Source organism: Periplaneta americana, chromosome 15 (genome assembly GCF_040183065.1).
Source record: "Periplaneta americana isolate PAMFEO1 chromosome 15, P.americana_PAMFEO1_priV1, whole genome shotgun sequence".
NCBI classification, from domain to species: Eukaryota; Metazoa; Arthropoda; class Insecta; order Blattodea; family Blattidae; genus Periplaneta; species Periplaneta americana.
Window position 1 is genome coordinate 144,914,222 of NC_091131.1, and position 27,920 is coordinate 144,942,141.

Here is a 27,920-nt window from a genome sequence, read left to right on the forward strand (position 1 = left end):
TATTTATTTAACCTGGTAGAGATAAGGCCGTCAGGCCTTCTCTGCCCCTCTACCAGGGGATTACAACTATAACATGAACAATAAGATTACAATTAATATTAAATTTACAATTACAATTACAATAAAAATTAAAGTACGACAAGAATACCTGATTAATGAAAGCTAGACATTTTATCATAGAAGTTAAGAACAAAGAATATTTTTGTATTTACTAAATTACAAATTAAACCTACAATAACAAAATTCTATAGTGATGAAATTACCGGATATTGAGATATTTTGTGGTAGATTAAAAGAACTATTTACAAGAAACCATGTCTGAACGAGTCTCAATTACTGACCAAGTGCCTAGTAAGTTTGCGTTTGAATTGAATTTTATTTCGACAGTCCCTGATGCTAGCAGGTAACGAATTCCAGAGTCTTGGCAGGGCTATTGTGAAAGAGGATGAGTATGAGGAGGTGCGATGGGATGGTATGGTATGGTTAGTATTGTTTCATGGCGAGAGCGTGTGTTCAGATTGTGGTGGGAAGAAAGGTAAGTGAAGCGAGACGACAGGTACGAAGGAATAGAAGAGTTCAAGATTTCGAAGAGAAAGAGAAGTGAATGTAAATTTCTTTTCTTATCTAGTTTAAGCCAACCTATTGCTTCCAGGGATGGGGTAATATGATCATATTTACGAACATTACTTACAAAACGTACACACAAATTATAAGCACGTTGAAGTTTCATTTTGTTGTCGCTGGAAAGGTCAGTCAGTAAAATGTCAGCATAGTCAAAATGGGGATATACAAGGGTCTGCACAAGGGATTTTTTTAAGCAAGAGGGAAGATGAACATTTATCCTTTTTAGCACATGAATAATAGAATATACTTTTCTGCAGGTTTCTGTGATTTGCATGTCCCAGTTGAGATTATTATCCATGTGAATGCCAAGATTTTTTACTGAAGAACTGAAAGGGATATGCACTGTACTTACTTTAACGGGGGAAATGTCGAGGTGCTTTACAGCGTCGGTTTGCCGTTTGTGTCCTAATATGATTGCTTGTGTCTTTCCAGGATTGATATTAAGATGGAATTTCTTTGTCCATGTCACAATCGAGTCAATGTCTTTGTTCAATTTATCTATAGCGTCATTTATTCGATCTAAGCGGGAAGAGATGTAGCATTGAAGGTCGTCAGCATACAAGTGATAGTTACAATGCCTTACATGAGATGTAATATCACTGACATATATCGTGAACAACAATGGTCCGAGTACCGAACCCTGTGGTATACCTGATGTTATGTTAAACCAGGAAGAGCTTCGATTCCCGGATACAACACATTGTTGTCTTTCCCGTAAGTAGGATTCGAACCAACTCACAGCAGTCTCTGACAAATGCAGATTTCTCAATTTATGGGTGAGCAGGTCGAAATTTACAGAGTTGAAAGCTTTGCTAAGGTCAAGAAGTGTTAGTATTGTTACTTTATTAGAGTCGATTGCTTCACGAATGTCTTCTGTCACTTTAAGTAGAGCAGTGCTTGTGTTGTGTCCAGCTCTGAAACCTGACTGATACTTGTCGAATAGTTTGTGTTCGTTCATGTAGTTAGTAATTTGTCTGTGTACGATTCTTTCCAGTGCTTTTGATATGGCTGGCAGGATACTGATTGGTCTATAGTCGTTCGGGTCGGTGGGAACTTTGACTTTTGGAAGAGGAAGAACGAAAGCTTGCTTCCATATTTTAGGGAAAGTTGAAGTGATTAAGGAACTATTGAATATGTGTGCAATTGTAGGTATTACTATGTCTTGTATTTTCTGTATGAGTAATATGCTAATGTTGTCTGGCCCTTGAGCTTTCGTCTTGATGCGTCGGATGGCTTTCATTACGTCAATAGGAGTGACGTCAGTAAAATAGAATTTGTCTCGAGTTGGGGGAGCTGAGTCAGGTAAAACTGTGTCTTGTTTCGTTGTGTTGTTTAAGGTCGGGTCCTTTACAAAGTGTTCGTTCAATCGGTCAAGTGGGATGGGTATGTCTGCTTGTTCACTAGCCCTTCCAAGTCCAATGACCTTCAGATTTTTCCATAACTCGGAAGGGGTTGTGTTGGGCTCTATAAGTTTGTAGGAGTATTTGAGTTTAGCGTTTCTTATTAGTTGAGTCGTTCTGTTTCTTAGGTGTTTATATAAGTTAAAATATTCGTCGTTTTTATTGCGGGTGTATTTCCTATAGGCTAAGTCGCGTTCGGACATCAGGCTACGTATTTCAGTCGTCATCCAAGGGGCTGGGGTCTTTCTGGTACGTTTGGTCTTTAATGGTGCGTGTTTGTCATAAAGTTGAAGTATTAACGTATTGAATAAGTCTACTTTCTCGTCTACAGTTCGTAATGTCCAGATCATGTGCCATGGAAGTTGCGCAGCGTCTTCTTTCAGTGCATTATCATCTATTCTTTTGATATCCCTGTAAGTAATTACTCTAGGAGTCGATTTAGGACACTGCAGATTAAAAGATAGATAAATGATATCATGCCCTGATAGTCCTGGTGCAGGCAACTGTCCATGCGTCAGTATTTTGTCGGCATTGTTAGTAATTATCAAGTCCAGTAATGTGTCTGTACCTTCCGTATGATGTGTGGGAGCTAGGGGTAGGATTACCATATCAAGGCACTGAAAGAATGATTTAAGTCTTTTAGTCGTACTAGAATGTAAGTCAAGTAAGTTTGAATTGAAGTCACCCATGATTATAACGTTCTCATATTGCGGCGTTACGTTTAGTAAGGCGGTTTCGAAATCATCTACGTCATATATATGTGGGGGTTTATATACGACACACACTAGACATTTTGTAAATAAGGTGCAAATTTCAATGAACAATGCTGGAAACAAGAATTTAGTTTCCCAATATTTATACGGCAGCAGAATTATTCGTAATTTATTTATTACATGGAGGAGTCCCCCTGGATTAAGTTAATGTCTCGCTTATGTTGTGTATTCTGCAGCCAGGTAGTGCCACTCGAAACTTCTGTCCAGCAGCCAGATCTTGGGGTCCTCTCGTTTTAGATCGGATTCGCACTCGCTCTTGTCCATGTACACCAGACATGGACTCCATGGTTTTTGCTATCATGCTTAATAGTGCTATTGGTCGATAACTATTAACATCATGAGCAGGTTTCCCTTTTTTGTGAATTGGTACAATGATTGCTTTTTTCCAAGCTGCAGGAACTGAGGTGTTCCATGATAAATTGAAAATGGATAAAAGTACAGACTTGGCTTTTTTCCCCAGATGTTTAAAAAATTCGAAATGAATGTTATCGAGGCCAGGAGATTTCTTGGTGTTTAAATTTTGTAAAGCTAGAGGTAATTCTTTGGAAGTAAAATTTTGATGAAATATTTCAGGTTTTGTACTAGTAATATTGTTTTTATTATTTTTATGTAATTCTCTTTTGATAAATTTGTCAGTATTTTTGGTATTGGGATGTAATCTGTTAGAGTTTGAGTAGTGTTTATTAAATGCGTTTGCTATATCTCTACTATCATTTGTAAATATATTTATATCTGTTTGTCCACTCAATGGATCTAAAAGAAGTAAAGTATTTTTCTGTACAGCAGGAATGAAAACTTTCTTCAGGCAAGTTTTTTCAAGGAGTTTAGAGAGTTTACCTGATGAGCTGGCACTTACTACAATATTAAAAGACGTTTCCCTCTCTATCAATTGCTTTACTCTAGGACAAAATTCGCCCTTCGGTTCTTGAAAATGTAAACAATCGCGAACCTAACAAACCAGCAGAGGAACATATGACTTTGGATAGTATAAGCATATCTTATGGATGCTATGGACTGCACTGCTGCAAGAATGTTATTTTCACCTTGATGACAGTGTCCTGCCAAAAGTCATTTCATATTCAAAAGGTGATTGGTCTGTGTTAAACACAATGGAACTGTAATGCTTTTCATCAATGATTTTATTAACATCTTTTACGAATTCACTGGCTTTGTCAGTAAGTTCGGATTCATTTTCAATTTCTTTACAAGAAATAAATTTAGTAACTTTACGTGCAGTGATATGCCCACTGTTTTAGATTATAGTCATGCACCGGAAGACCTCGTTGGTGTGAAGTTTTAAATGCTTCCGTAATTTATTTTTTTATTGTTGACAACACATGGTGTTTAGGAGGCTTTTTAAAATAATCTACTACAGTCTTATATACAAAACCAGTCTGAACTTTTTTGCAGTTGATAATATGGTATGCTTGTTAGTTATTTTTGTGGTCATTAATTTTTCGATATTTATTGATTATATCATCGGTTAATTTTTATTTTAGTAGGCTATTTTACGATGCTTTATCAACATCTAAGGTCATTTAGTGTCTCAATGAGATGAAGGTGATAATGCCGGTGAAATGAGTTCGGGGTCCAACACCGAAAGTTACCCAGCATTTGCTCATATTGGGTTGAGGAAAAACCCCGGAAAAAACCTCAACCAGGTAACTTGTCCCGACCGGGAATCGAACCCGGGCCACCTGGTTTCGCAGCCAGATGCGCTAGCCGTTACTCCACAGATGTGGACATCATCGGTTAAAGTGGTTGTCTGTGTCTTAACTGGAGGTAACATTTCATACTCACTTTTTGATGAAGGTGTGTCTGTGTCATCGGATTTCACAAGTTCATCAGTGTTTTCATTGTCTGATGCACTATCTACATCTAATATATCTAATGTATCTACATCATAACTGCGCCTCTATATTGATATTTATCCTGAATCAAGTCAAATAGTTCATAAGCAAAAAACTGAACATCAATACAGTCTTCCTGTAGTTCACTGTATTTTGAATCGACGAAGTTCTTTAGAATGTACATATATGACATTAACTGGATTAATAGATCTCATTTTTTGGAACTAAAATAGTGAAAATAAAAGCAAACACTCGCAAATACCCAAATTAAGACTGCACACAAACATAATAATTCTTATAGACCTTCCAAACTAAATTGAATGTTTTATCACTTTTGTTATTCTTCAAAACTTATATACTATACAACCACTTCTTTTCATAACACCACTTCCACATGATTCATCAGAACACACTAACATACAACTCACAGTACCGCAACTGCAACCCCCTCTCAAATACACAGAGTTACAGACACGATTTGAAGGTCCAGAGCTCTGCAGTGTGGTGGTCGCATACTGGTATGTACAATACGACGAATTCATAGCATGCTGCGTTGCGTGTAAGAGTGGCGTATAAGACATTTAATTAAAAATACATTTCTTTAATGAGGAAAAAGCTAGGTGAGTGACTATTAGCAGATTATTTTCTGACTCAGACTTGGCAATTGTGAGAATTTTTATTGAAATCGCAGTTCGTAGGTAGAGAATGTTTCCTTGTAAGAGGAAAGTTTTTAGTTATGAATAAATTATACTGGGTGTTCAGTTCAAAATGTGTCTTGGCTCACTGTACGCCGTCATGTGGCTAGTTGATGAGCCTAGAGAATTCAATCTTCCTACACTTCCGCAGCTCAGGTGTATAAACTAAGAGGCAGAGAAGATGGCTAGCAAGTACGGCGTTCATTCTGAAGAGTACGTACCGATACGTACGATAACGCCGGTAGTGGCAGGAATGTGAACTGTTTGGAAATACGTACTGTCGGGATATGGGGAGAGGGTTAAGACGATTACTTACGTATTTGTTGACATTAACTTCGACGGTCAACATGGACACGGAGCATTTGATTTGTGTTGTGGAATGTTACCGTATGCAACCGATGATAACAAATACCCTGCGTACGACTTGCCGGCGCAAAACACAGTTCGAAAGAGGTTATGGTAGCACAAAGACCGTACAGACTGCCATCTGTTGCTACGACGTTCAAGTTATACCGTACACGTTCTCAAGTTCAGATTGAAGAACGCCTTAAATAATAGGCAGCTTCTCTAACATATCAGCTCAAACTCGCTTCAAATCGGTGACCCAACAACAGTGACGTCATGACACACTTTGAAATGAACACCCAGTAGAACTTAAAATCAAGTTTAAAAGTTGCTTACTAAGAGGAAAGTTTTTAGTTATTATTATAAAACTTAGAAAAATCGATAAGCTGAAAAACATTGCTTAATAAGAGAAAAGTTATCAGTTTATAATTATATCAGTATAATCATAATACTTAGCAAAAATCAATTAACTAAAATAATTGCTTCCTAAAGGGAGCATTTTCAGGAAAATGTATAATTATATTAACAAAATATATAAAATCAAACTAAAAACTGCTTAAAGAGGGGGAATTTTCAGTAAAATGTATAGACCTAATTACATCAGAACAGTTATAAAAGTACGCTAAAAATGCTTAATAAGAGAATAATTTTGAGGAAAACCTTTCGATACTATTTTCATCACGAATTGCAGTCAGAAATTGCGTTTCAATTGAAACTGATAACCCATGATTATCTTCGTTTTCATATAGGTTAGGACAGGGGTTCCCAACTGGTATGTCGTGCAGCTCCATGGAGTGTGTTGCGAAATTTTGGAATTGAAAAATTAATTTTATGCCATCCAGAAAGTCTCTTTACAATGCATCTTTTTTTATTTACAACAAAGTCCTTGATATGTTACATTTTATTTTGAGACAGACTTTAACAATGAAAATTCAACACCTGCAACAATGCTTAGTAATTCGTTTACTCTTTCCACTTAGTAATAAACAGAGTTTAGAATCGTCAGAACATATTGAACAGTTTCAGTGTATATGTGTGTGCAGGTGATAGTGCGACTATTTTATCAAAAGTGCTTTATTTAGATTTTATCATGAAAAATTTTTAATTCGAAAAAGACAATCGCAATAAAGTTCTGGGTTAGATGACAGCAGTGCTAATTCAAATAATGTGAGCGAAAATTCCCTTCAGAGTTCACAAAAATGTACTGCGTTTCGTAAATACGTGATTAATACTTGCAATATGGTTTTACCTGGCGTAGAGATGAATATAAACACAATCCCAAGTGTCTTATATGCGGAAATATTTTGTCAAAATCAGTCGATAGTGCCAAATAAATTAAAACAACTAGAAAGTAAACATTCTCATATAGCTTCAAAACCAAGAGAATATTTTCAATGTCTCTTAAAGTCACAGGAAAAATCCTCCAGTGCATTAGTAAAACGCATTTCTGTTTCTGACAAAGCATTGCATGCTTCAAATGTAGTTTCTGAGTTAATAGCCCAACAGAAAAAACCTCATAATATTGGCGAAGAACTAATAATATCAGCGGCAAAAAAAACTGAAAATTAGACCTATGTTAAGTGATGTTGCGGAAGAATATAAATAAAAAAAATTCCATCATTGGGTAAGACTATTAGTCACAGAATAAAAGAAATGTCTCATGACCAGAGCTAGGAACTTCTTACTGATCTCTTCATTCAGGGTGCGAGAAGCCAGGAAATGGGCATACAAAATGGGCGACCTGCACGGCCAACAGCCACCTTGGAGTACATCATATTCATATTGAGAATCCTTATTGGATGCAACAGAGTCACATCGGCAGTATGGAAGACATTTGAGTAACAACATATTGTTCTACTGCAAATGTGAGCGAGATTCATTCTCTGTATAAACAGAGTGAGAGAGAGAGAGAGAGGAGAGGGAGAGAGAGAGGGAAGGAGGGAGGGAGGGAGGGAGGGAGGGAGGGAGGAAGGAAGGGAGTAGGGGAGATGGGAGTGAAACTTATGATATTTAAGGCAAGGGGAGACAATAGATTGTCCTTGAAGTCCTCGTTGAGCCAGCTGAGTTAGCTAACCAGGGATATGCTGTCAACCATTCAGATCGAAATGTCCGTTTCATTGTGTCCACGTCATTTTTAAAATTGTATGTTTGTCTTGGAGCCCAAAGCTTCTTCAGTCATTTTAGACGAATTTCATCATTAGCAGGAGAATTCGAATTCAAATGTAACCCAATGTCCAATTCGTCTGATTGTTAATTGGATCGATTAACACTCGAATCCAAATGGAGAGCAAGTTGTTTAATTCTGGTATTTGTAGTTCTAGAGCTGAAACAGTTAGTTGAGGTTTCTTGTTGATTATCCCAACCCCTACTGGTACTTGCAATGCGTGTTGCAGACATATTATCAATCAATATTCCCATCATTCCTGCGTGGAACATAGGGCTCTCAGAAAGCTTCTCCATCTGACTTTATTCCTGGCCAACTTCTTGATCTCACGCCATGTCTTCCCCATCGTTTTTGCTTCTGTGAGTACAGTTCGTTTCCATGTTATCTTAGGTCTGCCAATTCCTCTGCTGCCCTGCGGATTCCAATCCAATGCCTTCCTGGCGGGGTCATCTGGAGGTCGGCAAAGTGTATGTCCCAGCCATCCCCATTTCCTATGCCGAATTTCAAGTTCAACTGGTTTTTGTTTAGTTTTTAACCATAGGTTTCTGTTGAATATCTGGACAGGCCAGAATATTTTTAATATGTTTCTCAAACATCTATTAATAAAAACTTGTAGTTGATTGATAATAGTTTTGGCTATTTTCCAGGTTTCACAAGACATATTATCAGTCTTTTGTTTTTTTTTTACAGAAAAAATCCCTTATGTTGCTCATCTTACTCGATTCAATTTCATTAATTTCTCCTTAATAGTAAAACAGCATATTGTACGCGCATACGTGTAAATATTCACACACTACTCATGTATCTGCAATACAAAAGCGAACTGAATTATTGTTTACATTAAGCAGAGAGAATAGTCTTCCTTTTTTTTTTTTTTTTTTTTTTTAGTAGGTTATTTTATGATGCTTTTTATCAACATCTTACGTTGTTTAGCGTCTGAATGAGATGAAGGTGATAAGATAATGCCAGTGAAATGAGTCCGGGGTCCAACACTGAAAGTTACCCAGCATTTGCTCATATTGGGTTGAGGGAAAACCCCGGAAAAAACCTCAACCAGGTAACTTGCCCCGACCAGGAATCGAACCCGGGCCACCTGGTTTCGCAGCCACACGCGCTGACCGTTACTCCACAGGTGGTGTCTTCTACTTTGTGGTTTCAGAATAAGAATGTTAGGCCACCAGCATGGCTAAGTCAGTTAAGGCACTTGCCTGCCAGTCTGAAGTTGCGTTAGGGCGCGGGTTCGATCCCCACTTGGGCTGATTACCTGGTTGGGTTTTTCCGAGGTTTTCCCCATCCGTAATGTGAATGCAAGGTAATCTATGGCGAATCCTCGGCCTCATCTCGCCAAATATCATCTCGCTATCACCAATCTCATCGACGCTAAATAACCTAGTAGTTGATACAGCATCGGTAAATAACTAACTAAAATAAGAAGGCATATGACCTACGCCAATTGAGTACTAGCAGCAGTACGATGTCACATGGTGCACAGTGACAACAGATAAGAACAGAGACAGAGACAACAGGTAAGGACAGAAATATCAGTCGTTGCTTGCTGCAGTTCCTTCTTTGTGTGTAATGTTTAAATATAATTACTCTTACTGAAGTAATTTTCATCCCAATTTTCATTACTTCTTCGCCTCACAGATCAGCAGATTTTGGAGTTACTAACTTGCGAAATAAAATGACATATGTAGAAATTTACCATGCTAATGTCAGATAAAGAATGTCTTAATTTAAAAAAAAAAAAAAAAATGCTGCATATTGTATTGCACTATCTGAATGTGGAAATTCTCTCTTGAAAAAATTAAGGGCGAGAAAATTTATCCAAATGTTCAGACTTCCTTGTACAGCAATGCTGAATTTATTGTTTATTTCTTCAAAGGAAAGATGAGCTAAAGTTTGTTTGTAGGGGCAGCCTACGAATCTAGCGATAATAAAACGTAAATATATCTGTAGGTACGTAATTTATTATTGATATTGGAGTTGGAAAGTATTTTATTTTTCCTCTGTTAAATGAAGCCTATATAATTTAATTTAATTCTCTAGCTTATACCTACCTTGAGGTCCAGGGTTCTATATTCTGGTTATGAATTTGGCTATAATGCAACGTAAGCATAATATGTGTTCATACATAATTCAGACTGAAATTGTAGACTATTTTATTTTTCTCTGTTAAACTAAGTCTATCTAATTTAATTTTATTCTCTAACTTTTACGTATCTAGAGGTCCATAATTCTATATTCTGGCTAAGAATCCAGCTATAAGAATATAAGCATATCTGTTCATATGTAGGCCTAATTCAGTACTCGTATTGAAATTGAAGATTCCTTTGTTTTATTTTGTCAAATCAAACCTATCTATTTAATTTAATCCTCAAACTTATATCTACCTAAGGGTACAGGGTTCTATGTACTATCACTCTGGCCTGTGTCAGTATGTCTAGTGAAGGAAGTTGTACAGAAGTGAATATGAAAACCGTAACCCAATAATGTTATTAATATTGAAGATAAAATTGTATATTAGAAAAAACGTATGAAGTGTAATATATTATATATAATGCAAGGTTTTTAAAATAAAAATTGAGTTTTGGAAATATAAAATCTACTCGTTCCTTGTATGCCTGTATTTATTTTAAAAGTGAAGTGTAATTAAATTGCTTCATCTTATAAAGTTCTTTTAATGCTCTTAAGGAAGAATGTTGTTAATACTCTTCGTATAATTCATCGAAAAAGAGACAGAAATGCTTATGTTTACAATATCAACCAAATATCTCATATGTTTAAGCAATATTTCGTCTTATACCATGTATAATATTCCAATGAAAATTGAAAATCGTACCTGTGGTTATTCTCAGCTTCCTTCTTGCTTTCCACGTTCTATAATGGCACTGCTAACACATACTAATATATTTCAAATATCATATGATAAGTAATACACGGTTCTGAAAATCGTCCAAATAATTAACACGTTTGTTTTGCGTTATTTTCCAGGAGAAGTAAATGCAGGTATACCACCTATTAGAATTGTCTCCTTGCCTTGTCCGAGAATACGAGATAATATATGCACTCCTAAACCACAAGCCTCTGCAGTCAAACTCTTTGTTTGTGAAAAACTGACATGCACTGCATCATAAGTTAGTCCTTTAGAAAAATTATATGCAGAAAATACAATACTTCTCACTATAAGTGTAAGACTATCCTTGTGCGTATAACAGATGAAACACCAGAGCCACTTGCAATCCCTTCAAGATACATTGTTACGGTAAGTTACACATCACACAGGAGAAAACAGTCCACGTCTGAATTTGAAAATACATAGAATCTATCTTCGTTTACAGAGAGGGACTTCAGAGCAAAATATGTTATATGTTGCTGTTGTTTTCTAATGCCAGGCATTTGACAATAAAGTCATTTGACCTCTTGTACTCCAATATTTTTCAAAGATATTATCATGACCAGCCACTGAAGCACAGATTTTGAGGTGTTCTGAATCCATTTCTTGGTCTGAGTTGCAAAATGGGCAGTTAGGGGACTGTTATATTCCAATTCTATGCAGGTGTTTGGCCAAACAATCATGGCCTGTTGCCAATCTAAATGCAGCTACAGACGATTTTCGTGGTAAATCGGGAATTAACTGTGGATTTTGATGCAGAGAGTAGGTTGGATATCCCTGTTTAGTCTTAAAGCGTTAACACACAAGTCAGTTGATATATAATTGCATTCTTGTACAGTTGAATTCAGACTTTGTAACTCTATCGAATGACACAGCTTAAAGTTCATTCCTAGCCATAAATATTGTGCGCGCAAGAAAGAAACTAATATGCAATGCTTCAGCGAGACTTTGCAAAGATTTAACTAGGCAACACAGCTTCACTGTTACTGGCTAGTCGACATAGTCTGGCCTGAACTAGTCTGCCTTATATACCTTCTTATTCTGAAATTGCTCTAGTGGTAACCTCACACACTGCACATAACAACAAGTCTGACGTGAGTGCTAAATGATGGTGATGACACGCAACACTGTTGCCAACCAAAAAATTCAGATTTCCGCTACAAATGCATTGAAAAAAATATACTGAAAGGATGTGATGAGGTCACAGTCTAGTATATACAGTCACGAAGCTCAATACGTAGTAAATATGCAAACATTAGATAGTTGCTCACCACTAGAATCGCTAATATCGCCTCATTACAGGCAATGCAAAATAGTACCGTCACAGTCTATTGTTTCTAGCACCCTCAAAACTCAAGCTTCATGACTGTATATAGTAGACTGTGATGAGGTTCAAGGTGGCCGTTGCTATAATGGGCTAATATTTTTTTTTTGGCAAATTCAAATGCTCTAACCTTAAAGGGTTAGGTACAGCTTACAGCAGTAAAATTTTTGGAAATATTCAACATTTTTTTCCTGCATTACTGTATCTTGTACGGTATGTGTAAAATACTGTCCTGCTATATGAAAAAAATACTTCTACGATTTAAAAAAAAATTATTTATACACTTTTTTTCAAAATTCAAACTGTTGGCAGTGCAGTGATGAAGTGTTTCCATCATAACTCATAAACTTATGAACGTTTTTATGTTCCCTCTATTTTATTTTATTGCTGAAACTCATGTTAACAATATCATGCTGTTTGAACTACATTCCTTAAAAAATAATATTTTTTTTTTTTATTTTGTGTTAGAAGAAAATATTGAAATTTGATCATTTTTTTAAGGAATTTATTTTTATCAGACAATCTATCAAAGGTACAGAAGTGATCTTTCATCATATTGTAGATTTGACATGCATAAATACAGACAAAAAATTTCATCACAGAATGTTGGATAGTTTTTTAATTATGTGGAGAACACTTCATCATCACTGCACAGTGAACTGAAAAAAAAAAAAAAAAAAAAAATAATAATAATAATAATTTTCTTTAAATCGTAAAAATATTTTTTTCATATAGCAGAAGGACAGTGTTTTATACATACTAATTTTCATTATTGTACAAGATACAGTAATGGAGGAAAAAAATGTTGAATATTTCCAAAATTTTACTGCTGTAAGATATACCTAACTCCTTAAATTACTGATCTTGGATATAGGATACTTTTTTGTGTGCTGTCTGCACCCCCTTGGAATTAATTCTGCAGGCACCCATGGTGATGACAATATTATTATTACTACTACTACTACTATAGGGAAGACCAGGTAACTTGATACCCTAAGGGTGAAACCTAACCATTTTTCCCCCATTACTACAAATGCTAGTGGATTATGGTGATTTTCTAGTTTGAAGGTTGAATTTTCTTTTGCCAACTTCGTTTCGAATTTCGATACTGACAAATACTATAAATGGTAGTGATTTTGTAACCGGTATGTTGGCAGCTGAGGCAAATATCGACAATATTTGCCGGTACTGGAGTTCCATGAAATTAAAATTGTACTAGATTTCTCAGCCGGTTACTGGAAGATAGTGAAATTCGAACTTATTAATAATTAATTAATATTAGTATTAATATTAATACATTATAGTTATGTTATGTGTTGCGTTGTGGTTATAATTCAAGAATAGTCAGATAAGTACGAATGAATATAATATACTTGGGCGTGATAATGCACGTGGGTAATGGATAGAAATATTATTTCAAATTTTAATGAATTTCTTTCGTGTTTAGATTTTTATTACTATGTCAAAAAAATGAAATAGTGTTGCAGTGACTCCTCCAAGGAAGAAAATGTGTGGCATTCAGAGTACGCTTCAGAAATCTGTAGTTCACGTGTATAATGAGTTGAAGAAAGAAGGTAATGAAGAAGGAATTATGCTAACGGAGACAGCAATTACAACCAGAATAGGACAATTATTAGGAGTAAGTATTCTTAAGCATACATTTCAAAGTGGTATTCAGTTTTAGGAGTTTGCACTAATAATTTCATGATTGTGGTCAAACAAAACAAATTTTTAGGTTAGGCCTAATGTTTAATCAAGTCAGTGATTTTCATATTGCCAAACTAAATACATTTAAGATACTGTAATACTGCAGTAGGTGATAGCTTAAATACATTTACAAATTAGACGAACAAGTAATCAAACAGCACGAAAGTAAATTTCCAGTTTTCTCTTTTGGTATTAAATTAACCGTTCAGATCACAATTTACATGCCACATCGGCCGAAGAAAATACAAGTCATATTGTAATTATTAACTTGATATTGCAGCAAATATTACATGAATGTTGGCCTGTTATGGTGCTTAAAAATAATTCAGTTTTATATAATAACTATATAACATACTCTATAAAGCATAGGAACGTTGACTCTGGCTGAATAATTTATTCATGACTGGTCTAAGTAATATTAAATATGGTGTTTCTTCAGAAAAGCTACCCCACCCAAAGTACTTGTTAAGATATAACACTCGAGAGGATGAGGACGCACTACTGGGAAACTAACCATTTCTCTTCGTCCTGGACCTCTCGCATGTTATATTGGTAATTAGTAACAAGTTTGAGGGAGGGACTACAACAATGCATTAGAATATACAGGTAAGTGTCAAAGGATTTTTGTGCTGAAAGTATTTGTGGCTGTGCACTAAAACCACGTGTTCATCACTATGTAAATATCACAGAAATCAATTAAACAAAATAAAATTATGCCTTCTTTGGTGTAGCTTTTCTGGAGAATTACCTAAATATTAGCCTACTTAAACCTATCGTAGACCCAACCTAACATGTTGATCATTTTCTATTCATATAGCTGTAAATGTTGGTATTATGCATGAATTTTATGATATAACAATTTTTAGAAGTATTATGTTATTGTTTGTTATTACAGCTTGGCTTAACTACAGCCACGAAAGTGATCAATTCACACAAGGGGACCCCACTCGTGACACTAGGAAAACATAGACTACGTAAACATCCAGTGACTGATGCTGATGATTTTACGGAAGATGCAATTGCGAGATTTATTTATGACAAGTTACATAAAGGTAGGGAAGTTACAGGAATTATTGTGTTGATTTATGCAATGTAATTCTGATATTAGTCATAGGCCTATGTATAAAAATATGGCATAATTTTCATTTACTGTTACAGGGGAAGTACTAACAGCAGCAAAAGTTCTGGAACATATGAATGATGATTATGAAACATATTTATTTAGAGTATCCTTATCATCGGTGAAAAAAATTTTGAAAGAGATGAAATTTCTATGGAGCAAAGGGGATCCTTATACACATGTATGAGAAAGTGATGTTATTCGTTTTTAAGAGAATATATAAGAAATGTGGAGCGTGAGAACCCTAAACCCGTAGTATTCTTGGATGAGACTTGGATTTTTATGAATGGTAAATTTCAATGTATTGTGAGACATTGAGTGATTGAATTTTTTACTAACAAATAGATTAACACTTATGTGGAATATGAAATTGCAATTAATATAGGCTACTAGTAATGAATTCAGGTGGGAACAACATGTTTTGCAATTAATAGTTTCATATTATAACTAGAGGTTAGTTATAAAATTCTTGAACGGTTTTCCTGTCTTTAAAATTTTTGTGTCTCTTAGAGTGTCAATGTGAATTGCTTTTCTCTCTCTGTTTTTTTAAGTATGATCACCCACTTATTCATGAAATAAACCAGGTGAAGTTTCCAGTGACATGAATGGTGTTATTCATAGACCAACAAATGAGGGTGGAAGATTAGATGCCGGAACGAAAGGTGGATTTATACTCGGTAAGTTATATTGATTTATATTTTACGTAAATTTGGCAAGAGTAATTTTTTAAATCAGGGTACAAAAATATAAAAATTGGTGACTAAATAAAAACGTGGGAAAGCCTTTCACCAAAGAGGATCTCATGTCATGTCATGTTATGTTATGTTATGTTTTATTTTCTTTATTTAAATGCTGTGAATTCATGTGACGTAATTATATGCCCAGGTATAATTTTTATTGCAGGTGCTGATTTAATTTTTTCATGCAATTGAAAGAAAAGTCAGGACTACCATAGTGCTATGAATAGCCCTGTAGTTGAGAAGTGGGTGCAAACACAGTTGTTGACCTGAGAACATTAGGGCAATGCGTTATTGTCATGGATAGTGCTGCATATCATAGCAGACTTGTGAAAAATCAGCCAACAACAAAATGGAGGAAAGAACAGCTACTGGTGATTGCAACTGAATATAATAGATTTGTTGTACTAAATGATAAGAGTTGTACTAAATGATAAGAGTTGATGGTGTGAAATCACCTTTTGATATTACATTGCAATATTAATTTCCATACTTTACAGTCATTATTATTATTATTATTATTATTATTATTATTATTATTATTATTATTATTATTATTATTATTATCTTTACTACTACTACTACTACTACTACTACTACTTATAGATGCTACTTTTTTCTTTCAGGTGAAATTGAATCTACATAAGAATCCTAAAACAACAGAGCCTTGCCAATTACTGTTCTGAAGCTGCCTTGTCTTATGTGTTGTGTCTATATACAATTAATTCTTTCAGTTTTTTTTCCCCTTTAATGTAATGAAGTTGTTGGTTGATTGATACCAAGTGTTCAGCAGTTGATGTCATTTGTTATCTTGCACTCCAATATTTAACCAGATGATTGAAAGCTGTGTAAAGTTAAACAGTCAAGACAATGATCCATATCTTCATTGAGATTTCAGAAATGGCATGGGGAGATTCTGAAATATCAGTTCTTTGTAAATATTTGAGACAATCATGGCCTGTGATAATATGAGTACTGCCACTGTAGATTTTCATAGAAGTTCAGTTATTAAATTAGGTGTATTATTTTTACTATGTATTGTACTATATTTTTGTTTCGCTTAATTGATGAATTATATATGCTGTAAATTGAATAGTAGACTGTAGGTCTATAGCTTAACTGATGAATTGTATGTGCTGTAAATTAAATAGTAGGCTGTATACCACAAGTGATGAATTGTTTATGCTTGTAATGTGAAGTAATTTGCATGATATTTATTATCAGTTTCTGTATATTTCAACTGATTGAATTGTTTATACTTTTAAATTGAATTAACTTGCTTGCTATGTATTATATTTTATAGCTTAACTGATGAATAATTGTTTAGGTTTGTCAATTTAATAATCTGAGTGCCATGTACTTCATATTTTTAGTGGAGCCACCAATGTAGCTTAGTCAGTAGACTCGTTGGCCTGCAAATTCAGAGCTGCACTCGAGGGTAGTTTGGATCCCCCATTTGGTCTGATTAGTTGGTTTCTTCTGAGGATTTTCCTCCATCGTGGAGCAGACGCCGGATGGCCTATTGCAATTTTTTCATTTGCTTTAGAATCATTCCGATTTTTGTTACCACATTGTCATGTTCTGATCTTGTTATTCTTTTAACAGTGTGGTAAGATGCAGGTATAGATAACCTTACAGTAATTTTGCTACCTTTCAGCTACCTCATTACCTCCCACTCCATAAAGTTCATGGATCCACGGAAGTACCAGTCGTCGATGTAATTCGACCATTTTGCTTAAAATATTAAAACACTGTAAAATATTGAGATTTCATGCTGTTACGTCCATTACTTCAGCAAGAACATCTGATTTTGAATCTGATAGTATGACAGCCTTCTCAGATTTATGAAGTCGATACTGGAGATTTTGTAAGCTTAAAAGTGTATCTAAATTTTCACTATCAAAATTAGTCAGTGTTTGAAGTTAGTTAGTTAGTTAGTTAGTTAGTGGCGTTTAAAAAGGGCGTGTCAGCTACTATGGCTATTTGCGCCCTTATCTAAAATCTTTCACTAAACACAAACACAATACAATAACCAGAATGTTTAAAAAGCTAAAAAGCGTTGTCACGGTTAAAATGGGGCAAACAAGTGTTTGAATATAATTCCCTGTAAAAGGGAATATACTGGTATTGTACTACAACACCACTACATCTATGGCTTGGTAAACAGGATCCATCTATAAAAAATACTGTATGTAGTCACTCACTGACCAGATCATTTATCGTTTCTAATGATTTTTAAAATGTCTGGAGAAGTATCACATTTCTTAACATCATCTGTTAAAGTTAACTTATATACTATTCATTTTGAAATAACTTGGGATTGTGTTTTATTAGTAAAGTTTCCCTTAATTGAGCAAGTTTGAGTTCTCCAAGTAGAGTCAAAAAGTCTGTTGGGATTTTGGCTCAGTTTATTAATATTTGTGGACTGTGATTTTTTGTTCTAGACAACCATATTATCTGCAAATGATGAGATTATCATAAGATCTATTTCTTTAGTTAGACCATCGACATTAATATTGGAAAATGTATTCCTGAAAACAACAATGTGGGAAGCCCAGATGAATCTGTCTCTATTTACATATTTGTGACAATGAATCAAATAATCAAGTCACTGACCCAGTGTAACACTTTATCATGGACACCCTAAGTTTGCAATTTCTTAAGTGATTTATATCTACAGAGCCATATGATCCTTGAAAATAAATTAAAATTGTTAAGTTGTTTTGTTTTCTGTTTAAAATATCTTTAATATCTTGACTAAAATTTAAAATCTGTCCATTTGTTGAATGCAATTCTCTAAAGTCAACCCAATAAAATGAAAGTTAGTTACTAGATTCCAGGAACCAATTCAATCTATGAAATCATCTCTTCCATAATTTTGGCTATCATACTAGTAAGTGGTATCTGTCGATAACTCGAAAAGATATTAGTTGAATAATTGCTTTTCAAAATTGATGTTATGATAGATTTTCTCCAGACAGATATTGTATTTTAGATGAGATTACAAGATAAAAGTAGTGAGTTTGCTTGTTTGCCAACATGTTTAAGAAAATCAGCATGAGTATTGTCTGGACTTGGAGATGTTTTGGGTCTTATGTTATTAAATTAATAGTAATATTCAGTTCTTGATTAAATATTGTTATATAAAGTAGATAGTAGATTTAATATTTCTTTCAGTTTTTCCTTAATAGTCTGACGTACACAGATAAAACTAACAACCACACCACCAACTAATCTAATAGAAATTAAAATATAATTAAATGTAGTAAAAGTAATTAAAATTATAAATACACGTAATAAACCATAACCCCCTAATTTCAACAATATACTATTTTATTCCCTTTCACAGCTTGTAGATAATTATTAATTATAGTTATTACTTATTAACATAATATTTATTGAACTTATTGGCTATTTCACTTCGTTTGAAAGATGTTATTGTGTACAAAAAGCATTTTTTGATGATCGTTTCATGCTGTATGTTGTGTATAAATCTATGATTTCTGGCCATCTGTTCTGTGTAATCCATCTTTTGTATAGAATTAATAAAATATTCTTTTGGTAGTAATTATTTTATTAATTGAGTATTTAATTTTCACCAGCTCACATTTCTTGAATCATTTGCTTTTTCTTATTTAAATTTAGGACACAAGAGCCAAAAAGAGACTTCACAGTTATGTATCATACATTTTTTCAATGACAGACGTGGAGTTGCAGAAATAATAAGTGTAAGTGTAGCATTATTAAGCAATTTACAAACAAATGAAATCTTTAAAAAGGTATCTAGAAGTGAAATTACTTATGGCTTTTAAGGACCAAAATTATTTTTGTAAGTTGATTTATTATTATTTCAGTTTTAGCATAGTTGTATTATCCATTTCCTTACTAATTTCAAAAGATAATCAGAAGTTCATTCGAATTCCAACCAAAAGTCAATTGGTTATTAATTTATCTACCTTTAGGAAGTACAGTATATGTACGCTGGAATCTTTGAAGTGAAGTGACAATAATTTAATTGGTCTTGGAACAGATTTGATTCTTGAATATTATATACTATACTTTGTTGTATATTTACGTCTAGTAACCTATTAATGCTAGTACTAATAATAATGTAAAGGAATAAAAGAATAGAACATAGCAATACATTTCTCATTATTATTGAAACTATTTAGAATAACCTTCCAACATTAAGGTAAAGTACGGTGAGTAAAGAAGTCATTCAGTACATAGGATCGTGATTTTACTACATGTGGTGATATCTGGTAACAGTTGGCAACACTGACAAGGCGGAAATATTTGCTGTTTGGGAACTGAACTTACGTGATCCTCACTATACTACTACTACTACTACTACTACTGCTACCACTACTTTATTTACTAACACTCATGAGATGCAAAATTTCGTACAGAAGCTATCACAGAATTAATAACAAATTTTTAAGAAGATTGATTTTTCTCTCTTTCTTTAGAAATAGAGAAAACCTTAACATTTTTTTCTAATTAACTTAATAATTTGAAATGCTACACATTTTCAGTTAGTATGTGTCGGATTTAAGTTTAACAGCATCAAAAACAAATGAAGCAAGCATGTACATCATTCATACTTTCTCTTAAGAAGAATGTATTAGTTTGATTCACAAGTTCATAATGTTTTTATTCATCACCACAACACTGCGTTGTTAGGATATTGTTTAACATCTGTCATTTGTTATTTGGAGTGTTGTGCTTGTAAATACACCTTGAATTATCCGGAATTGAAGAAAGTTTGTGCTATTCATGGGCTAAACAAATGGGAGTGTCAAATAGGAAAAAAAAACTTCCAATATAGTCTTCTGTTTCAGTTTAATTCAGAAGATGGTGGCTCGAAACATTTTTTCCGTATACAGGGAGAATGCCATCTGAGATAGCACTGCAAAGAATTGGTTTTGTCATTTCAACACACAACATCCTGTACAAAAGTTAGTGTCCAGCCACACAAGATGATGTTACGCGCCTGGTGGGATAAAGAAGGCATCGTGTACTACAAATTGCTTCCCAGGAATGTAACCATAACTGCTGACATTTATTGCTAACAACTCAGACACCTTATGGCCAGAATTAAAGAAAAATGACTGGGAAGACTGCACCATGTGCTGCTGCAATATGATAATGCATGCCCACACTCCAGTATCATGATGAAAGCAACTATCTAGAGCTTGGCTGGGAGGTGATTCCACATCTCCTGGATCTTACACCACCAGATTTCCACCTTTTCCATTCTCTATCCAACAATCTTCCACGAAACTCCTTTGATAATGAACGTGCTTTACAAACTTGGCTTGGCGACTTCCTCCAAACCAACAGATTTCTTCAGACGCAAAATTGAAAAACTATCCTAGCGTTGGCAGAGAGTCAAAGATATTGTAGGAGAATATATCGACGATCCAGTTCAAAAGCAAAACAACTCAAAATTTGAAGTTTTGAGAATCCTGCATTTTAAAGCTTTACATTGTTGTGAAAAATCGAAGGATCGTTAAAATTACTCCAAATTCTGTTAATGATGTTTTATATACTATAAGGCCCTCTTCACACTGGGACACTGGTGACGATCATGGGTGATTGCAGTGAACACTCGTAGGTCAATGGTGTCGAACACAGCTAGTATTGCCAACCGATTAGTTAGTAGCTTCTGATAAAACAATTTGTGATTAGTTAGTGAAATGGATTCGAGTGAGAACCTTTTGTTGTTAATGCTATTGAACAGGAGGAGGATGAAGAAAAAACGTTCATTATACAGACATTCATTGCTACGTGATTGGCTGGAGAAAGGCTTGTTTTACACTCTGTATGACGACCACCAGAGACAAGGTGACAGTTTCAGTACTTCCGAATGTACTACTTCATTTGATGAACTATTAGAAAAATATGAAAGAGGAAATCACAGGAATGGACACGATGCTAAGGAAAGCTATCTCACCAGATGAAAAACTTTCTCTTATTTTAAGATACTGTGGTATTATTTTATTTTGAGCATATTTGACAGATTTTAACTGGCAGTAGTATATTATATATTTTTAAATATTATAAAAATGTCACTGATAAGTTGATTGTTGCTCTTCATGTGTTGTTGGAAAGTATAACAAAGATTACTAGAAATTTTATGTGAACATTTGTGGTTCCTAAAAAATCTCAGGGGGCCCCAGCATGGAGATGAGCAGAGTAGATTTGACTAATTAGGCCGTTCAGACGTCACCAAAATTCACCACAAGGGTTAAATATCAGGTCTATCAGGGTTTTAGGCCCAATCAAAGACCGGGAAATCCCAATTAGCCTTTGCCCCCCCCCCACCCCATCTGCGATCTCTGGAGAAAGAATTAAGGAAAAGACAGTGAAGTGCTTTGTGTGGAGTGTAGCACTGTATGGGGCAGAAACATAGACATTACAACGAAGTGAAGAGAAACGAATAGAAGCATTTGAAATGTGGATATGGAGAAGGATGGAGCATGTGAAATGGACAGACAGAATAAGGAACGAAACTGTTTTGAAAAGAGTGGATGAAGAAAGAATGATGCTGAAACTGATCAGAAAGAGGAAAAGGAATTGGCTGGGTCAGTGGTTGAGAAGAAATTGCCTACTGAAGGATGCACTGGAAGGAATGGTGAACAGGAGAAGAGTTCGGGGCAGAAGAAGATATCAGATGATAGACGACATTATAAATCATATGAGGAGACAAAGAGGAAGGCAGAAAATAGGAAAGACTGGAGAATGCTGGGTTTGCAGTGAAAGACCTGCCCTTGGGCAGAACTCTATGAATGAGTGAATTGCCATATATTATAGTTACTTACAAGGAAAGCTCACCAAGTGATAATAGATTTTCACAACGATTTTTTCCCCACGTATTCCATTTCAAATAAGAAATGTCCCTGTAAATTTCTACATCTGGAGAAAGCCTAGTCTTCGAAATATGATTTTTCAAATAATCGCTTTACGCTCAGATAAGTCTTATATCTCCTTTGCCTTCGTGAAGAAGGCCTCAAATGTTTATACATTGCCCTCAAAATCAGGGAAGCTTATGAAAACTCACCTCTTCAAGTGGTTTCAAGAAATATACTTTCCATCTATCAGTTATTGTAGCATTCTTTTGGTAGACTTATGGACCAGTTACCGAGGTAGACTGACTATAGAAAGAATAACACCAAAAGGTAAAACAGTGGAAGTGTTAACAATTCCAAAACACACAACTCCGATTATTCAGCCTACTGACGTTTATGGCTTTAGACCTTGGACAAATATCATTCAGAAGTTCTCTGATTTTTTGTTATTTGACATGAATATTGTATTGCATCAGAAAGGTAATGTGATAAATTCAGTCCTTAACGTATAATCAGCTTTTATGTCCTAGATATGTAAATATGTTTAAATATGGCCAGCATAAAGCCAGGTACGTTGACAACAAACGTGATAAATTCGTCACTCCTGTAGAATTCTGTTTTCACGTCAATTTACAAAACTGCTCTAAGGCTGACTGAAAAATTTATTTTTCTAAAACGGTCGTGGTGCAAAGTTTCACTGTGTTTTGAGCATTTTCACAATGACTGCCACTACTTTGATCAATACAATGAGTAATTTCAGGCATGCTTACATTTCCTTATAATTTCTTCATAGACTATTCTATAGTGAATTTCATGACTATTATGTATTTGTTATGTCATTTTCATAATTTATATTATTTAAAGAGATTTTGAAAGTACGGTATGCGGCTAGATCAGATTTATTGCCTGATATGTCTAGCACAGAGCACTGTTTGCATTAGCTGTTATAACTCTGGATTGGAGAATGTGAAAAAATCATATCTGGAATACTAGGCTTTCTCCGGATGTAGAAATTTGTAGGGAGGTTTCTTACTTCAAATGGAACATATGGAAGAACAATCATTGTGAAAATCCATTATCACTTGGTGAGCCTTCCTTGTTAGCATCACATGAAATGTAATTTAGAATTATTTACAGTGGAAAAGAAAATATGCAACTTAGGTACCAATTTTGTTTCTTTCATCCATACTTTTCTCATTGAAATCAGGCACAAACTTAGCTATAATTTCTTGTCAAGCATTCGTTTTCATCACTTTATTGCTATAGTCATCGCTTCCGATATCCTAAATAGCAGGTCGACTTTCTACTTCACTTATAAAATCTTCTGTGTTAATCAAATCTAAACTCATGGCTGGATTATGACTAGTTTCACTGTGCTCGAGTACTGAGCGAGTGTTTTGTTGGCAATCTGCAAGCAGTGTCTTGTGATCAGTGTCCCAGTGTGAACACTCCAATTCAAAGAAATGAATGTTGGGTAATGACTGGTCTGGACACACATATGAAGAGGACATGTCACTGTTGCATCACTGTGACTGGGTCAGGCACTGCAGTGTCCCAGTATGAACACTCCAATTCAAACGAATGTTTCTCTATCAGTGACTGTCACTGGTGACCATCACCAATGTCCTAGTGTAAAAAGGCTAAGTTTAAAATTACAGTGTGTTAATTGGATTTTTCACAGCAACATGGAGCTTTAAAATTCAAGTTTCTCAAAACTTTAAATTCTGAGCGTTTCCCTTTTGAACTGGGCCCTCGATATTACTGATTATTTTTTGTCTTCTATTCATCTCAAATAAAAACTTTTGTCACAGAGAAAAAACACTATGAACTTCTGCATCAACCCAATAGTATCCAATTAAATAATGCTAACACATATTGAAGGATATAAACTCACCTCGCCCCAATGTAAGTTGGGTGGCAGTGGTGGGAATTTGTCATATACATCATATGCAACATTTTCCATGAACCACTCAAAATTCTTGCACTTCAGCTTCTCTTTCAAAGCAAGTTGGTCATTGATGTCACCCATATCAAGGTACCTGGCAAGTGGCTCTCTTGTGTAGAAGTATTCTTTGAATTTATCATCAAACCAGGTTTCTATAACACGCTTGTAGTTCTGCAATGTAGAATAGAATTATTATAACTACATATTGCATCACAAAGTGCAAAGTTCATAAATATGAAGTATAATAATTCAATTCGATTACCCATTACATAATTCTTACATTAAATCCTTCACATTAGACGGTGATCCAATGTTTGAAGTATGCCTAAAATTATTTCTGCATAAAATCATGTCGAAGTAATTTGTTACAAATGAACTGAAAATGTGTAAATGAACTTCTAATTCGTTATAATGCTTATCTGTTTAATACAGAAATTACTGGCTTAACTGCTTAAAACATTAAATGTGCAACCCTTATATTTTGTGTATGTGTATATGTAATACATATAAACCTCATGGGCATTTATTCACATTTTCTATCCTTGGCATTACACACTATATTAATGAGACCACTACACCAAATAAAAAAATTATTTAAAAGGCAATACAATACATTCTTGTTGTATAGTAATTATTATGTTATACACCAGCAAGTGCGAACTCGAAAACTTGTGATGTCAGATCAGTACAGGATCGAAAGAGAACAAAAACAGAGACATAGCAATGTGATGGATGGAGGCTTGTAGAAGGGTGGTGACAGGTGGACTGCAGGTTAACTAGTTTATAATAGATTTAAACAACTTGAACATGTCCCTTCTACATACAAGTATAATCGAAATGTATGACAAAATTAGAGCTTTTAAGCAAAGACTATATACTGTATGTGGAAATGCCCACCGACCAACAGAAATATCTTCCATTTTCCCAAGTTAACAACAGTGCTTGGGTCTTCTGCTTCATCTAAAAAGTTGACCACTATATGCTGATATTAGAAATTGAATTGCAATTTGAATCAAGATTTAATAACACTGCTCAACAAGGTTTTCATAACATGGACAAGAATAACTATTTTTATGTAATTTGTATTCCCTGATTACGAATACGGTATTGAAAAAGTGCCTACAGGTCACATTTTTTTAGAAACTTATATTTTCTAGTTAGCAAATCGTATAAAAATGTGTTAAAACCTACCCAATATCATTTCCATTCTTTTAAGATATCATTTGAAACATACTTTCACTTTTATGGGTTGAATGAGTGTTACCCTTGGGCAGTGGTTTATTGTTTTATTACCTTTAATATGCGGCTGCAGGGAGGGTAGGTCACATCTAGCTATAACTGACTAAGGGAAAGGAAATATGGTTGCTGCTATATTGTGAGACAAGAAATGAACAACTTAGCGATTAGTTCTGATTGAAGAAGTGTTGTGAGTAGTACTAGTTATTCTGTAATAATGTTAAATGGATTGCAATATTGTCGTTCATGTAAAAATTCTCCAAATAGTTTCTGCTATGTTTGTGGGGAATTAACTTTGAAATCACAACATCGATCAATTATATACAATGTAAAAGGGCATATTACTTGTATTTTGGCTGTAAAGTGGGTGAACAAGACCAAAATTGGGCACCACATGTGTGTTGTGTTACGTGAAGTTAACAGAGTGGTTGCAGGGGAAAAATAACAACATGTCTTTTCCTGTTCCAATGATTTGTCTACAGCTTACCAGTCATCTGGAAGATTGTTACTTCTGCATTACCAAAAGAGAGGGATTTTCAAGGAAAACTAAATATAAAATTGTGTATCCTAACCTCCCATCAGCCATAAGACCTATGCCACATTGTCCTGAACTTCCTGTCCCTATCCCTCCACCCACGGGGAAATTATGTCATTCCAGAGGAACACGAACTATCAGAATCCTCAGACTACCCTTCAACTTCTGCTGATCCCACCTACATTCCTGAACATCATAAAACACCACATCTGATACGACAGGCAAAACTTAATGATCTAGTTAGGAACTTAGATCTTTCCAAGCAACACGCTGAACTATTAGGTTCTCGATTGCAAGAATGGAACTTATTTGCAAAAGATACCAAGATTTCAGAGTCCAGAAAACGAAATGATAAACTGACTACTTATTTTGCAATGGAAAATTCTGTTTGTGCCTGTAGAAATGTGTACGACTGATGGATGAATTAGATATTGACTATAATCCAGAAGAATGGAGACTGTTCATCGATTCACCAAAACTAAGCTTAAAAGCAGTTCTATTACACAAAAGGCAATACAAAACCTTTCATTCTAATGGCTCATTCAGTTGCTATGAAAGAAACTTACAGAAACATATCATTAATACTGAATGCAGTAAATTATAATGAACATTGCTGGGCAATTTGTGGGGATTTGAAAGTAATAATTTTGTTGCTTGGATTACAAGAAGGGTTTACTAACTTATGTTTTTTTTGTTTGTGGGACAGTCGAATAACAGCACAACATTATGTTGTGAAAAACTGGCCTATCAGACAAGGTTATATTCCTGGTGAGCATAATATTAAATATCCTCCGCTAGTGCAACGTGAAAAACTACTTCTTCCTCCATTGCATACAAAACTAAGGTTAATGAAAAATACTGTGAAAGCTCTAGATGAGAGTGGAGAAGCCTTTCATTACTTTGAAGACTCTGTTCCCTAAAATCAGTGACACTAAATTAAAAGGCATATCTGTCGGTTCACAAATTAGAAAACTTTTGAAGGACAGCATTTTTGAGAAAAGACCTAAGCCTAAGGAATTACCAGCATGGAAATCTTTTGTATCTATCATCACAGGGTTTTTAGGGAATTACAAGGTAGAATATTATCGCCAATCAACAGAAACGTTACTAATAAACTACAAAAAAATGGGCTGCTGTTGTGTCATTGTAGATCCACTTCTTACATTCACATTTAAGGTACAATCACACGTCGCTACTTTTGCAGCGCTGCAGTACAAAAAACTGCGCAACTCTTGTACTGCGACGTGTGAACAACGGTGCAACCCTAAAAGTAGCGGCTGCCGAACCTGCTGCCCGCTACTTTTCCATGCTGCATGCAACTTAAAAGTAGCGACGTGTGAACAGGGTTCTCAGGGTTGCAGCCGCAGCATTTTTGATATCAGTTTTGTTGAAACTTTTGCTGCGGTTGCAACCAGTGTTGCCACACAAATGTGTCAATGAAACTTTTATTGTTTGGATATATTTTAATGTTAAACGTGATGAAAATAAATTATTTGTAACAGTTATTAAATATACAACACAGTCTGCGCATAACTGGAGACGATATAATTCATTTTTTTAATTTTCTGTAGCGTAGTTCCAAACAGGAGGGTTGCCAACATTGATTACATGAATATATTGTTGGTTATCATTTAAGTATAGAGGCGTTTTTAAAAGCTTTATAGTAAAAATAATGTCAATTTCTGAATACTAGATATGACAGAAAAGCAAATAATAGA

At 34.8% G+C, this 27,920-nt stretch overlaps 1 protein-coding gene and 1 long non-coding RNA gene across 9 annotated transcripts in view; one reads left to right on the forward strand and one right to left on the reverse strand.

The window, feature by feature from the left end:
* The window catches only part of Pgant7 (N-acetylgalactosaminyltransferase 7), a 185,175-nt gene that overhangs the window by 80,183 nt on the left and 77,072 nt on the right, over positions 1-27,920 (reverse strand). For all 7 annotated transcript variants that reach the window (XM_069848321.1, XM_069848327.1, XM_069848320.1 and 4 more), the window contains one exon: positions 24,381-24,602. In XM_069848321.1, the coding sequence (XP_069704422.1) occupies positions 24,381-24,602 (222 nt within the window). The remainder of the gene's footprint in view (positions 1-24,380; positions 24,603-27,920) is intronic.
* LOC138715426 (uncharacterized) lies at positions 13,211-19,207 on the forward strand. 2 transcript variants are annotated; one of them, XR_011336319.1, is made up of 7 exons: positions 13,212-13,423; positions 13,551-13,710; positions 14,674-14,830; positions 14,937-15,187; positions 15,450-15,575; positions 15,802-16,009; positions 16,262-19,205. It is a non-coding gene; the product is annotated as an uncharacterized lncRNA (long non-coding RNA). The 2 variants fall into 2 exon arrangements; XR_011336318.1 differs by having other exon boundaries at positions 13,211-13,710; positions 16,262-19,207.